Source organism: Priapulus caudatus, unplaced genomic scaffold (assembly GCF_000485595.1).
Source record: "Priapulus caudatus unplaced genomic scaffold, Priapulus_caudatus-5.0.1 Scaffold937, whole genome shotgun sequence".
NCBI lineage: Eukaryota > Metazoa > Priapulida > Priapulimorpha > Priapulimorphida > Priapulidae > Priapulus > Priapulus caudatus.
Window position 1 is genome coordinate 72,053 of NW_014577998.1, and position 2,006 is coordinate 74,058.

Here is a 2,006-nt window from a genome sequence, read left to right on the forward strand (position 1 = left end):
ATAGTGGTTTAATTATTATAGTAATCTAATTATTACAGCAGTCTTATTATTATAGTAGTGTAATTATTATAGTATGCCTATTATTATAGTATTCTAATTATTATGGTAGTTTAATTATTATAGCAGTCTTATTATTATAGTAGTGTAGTTATTATAGCAGTCTTATTATTATAGTAGTGTAATTATTATTATTATTATTATTATTGTAGTATTCTAATTATTATGGTAGTCCACTTATGGGCTTGCGTGCACCTGTGGCGTGGACACGCGTTCCATAGGGCGTCTAAATTAGTTCTCCCGGATACAATCATCTCCATGAACGCGATTTCCTTTCGTGTTTTATTTGTCATTATACGCTCGTGATAATATTAGTATTAACAGCTACACTCGCGGATAGATGGCGCCATCGTCTGCGCGTCTGCCAACCGGGTTGCCTCCACTGATCTCTACTATACTAAGTATAGTAGTAGTATTAGTAGTAAGTAGTAGTATAGTAGTAAGTATAGTAGTATATAGTATAGTATAGTAGTATAGTAGTAAGTATTAGTAATATTAGTAGTAAGTATTAGTATAGTAGAGATCAGTGGTTGCCTCCCCCAACGTGTTTCTTGATATAATAGGTTCTTGAACATCAAATCAATAATCTGCCGCCACGGCGCTCCCTGTTCCACATAGAAAGAGAGAGAGAGAGAGAGAGAGAGAGAGAGAGGAGGAGGAGGAGGAAGAGGAGAAGAGAGGGGGAGAGTGAGCGAGGGGGGAGAGAGAGAGAGAGAGAGCGAGTATCAGTAGATTCAGTACAGTGCCGTCTGCTGTGGTATTTAGATTTGCACGCAAACTTGCGGCCGTGGCAAGGAGCGTGGCAGCAGCAAACGTCGCGCGCACGACAGAACGTGAGCGCGAACGTCGCGTGGCTGTCATCATCATCATCATCGTCATCATCAGCAGCATCGTCATCGTCATCGTCATCGTCATCGTCATCATCATCAGCAGCAGCAACATCATCATCAGCGCGCGCGCGACCAGGCGCCGAATGTCACCGGACACCTTGTGTATGGCGAGACGAAGGTGTGTGCATCGCTCGCCGTGCATACATTAACACATACATTACGGTCACCTTGGTTTTTTTTTGTACGTTCCTCGTGCCGTGCCGTGCCGTGCCGTGCCGTGCCGTGCCGTGCCGTGCAGGATAGGGTGTTTTGGGTTGCATTATTGTATCTAGGGGAGGACGTAGGCCTACGTGTGACCGAGAGCGCCATGCAGCCTGCCTGATTAAAAACAACACTATCGTGATCCCCTCTATACTACTGCTGCTGCTGTTTCCTAGCAGCAGATTTCTCCACCAGCTCGCGGGTAGCTACGTGCGTCACGACGCTATATATTGGACGGACCGTTCTTCATCTGTTACATGCATGCGACACATTCCACTGCAATATCAAACACAGTGAGGGGGCAATCGCTGCCTCCATGCGCGCGCGCGCGCGTGTGTGTGTGTGTGTGTGTGTGTTGTGTGTGTGTGTGTGCTGTGTGTGTGTGTGTGGTTGATGGTGTGTGGTTGTGTGGTGGTGTGTGTGTTGTGTGTGTGTGTGTGGTGCTGTGTTTGTGTACGTGTGCGCGCGCGCGCGTGCGTGCGTGCGTGCGTGTGTGTGTGTGTGTGTGTGCGTGTGTGTGTATGCGCGCGTGTGTGTATGCGTGCGTGTGTGTGTGCGTGCGTGCGTGCGTGCGTGTGTGTGTGTGTGTGTGCGTGCGTCTCCATGCACACGGCGCTGACATCCCATGCTTCGTACAGCAGTGAGAGAGAGAGAGCGCGCGTGTGTGACAGCAGACTACATCCCGCACGTCTGTCTGTAAGCGTGGCTTCGCAATCAGCGCGTCCGCAGCCTCCGAACGTATTATCAGCCGATATCTAATGACGTCAACTCGCGTCCAGGCACGAGAGCTGCACACGACTCGCAGGGGGTGAGGGTGTGGGTGGGTGAGGGAGGGAGAGAGAGGGTTAGGGTGCGAGA

General features: G+C 48.9%; 1 protein-coding gene across 1 annotated transcript in view; it reads right to left on the bottom strand.

The window, feature by feature from the left end:
- LOC106814526 (mitogen-activated protein kinase 3-like) overlaps window positions 1-1,207 on the bottom strand; it is a 7,280-nt gene extending 6,073 nt beyond the window's left edge. The window contains exon 1 of the mRNA XM_014818842.1: window positions 1,104-1,207. Within this exon, the coding sequence (XP_014674328.1) occupies window positions 1,104-1,207 (104 nt within the window). The remainder of the gene's footprint in view (window positions 1-1,103) is intronic.
- Between the last annotated feature and the right edge of the window lie 799 nt (window positions 1,208-2,006).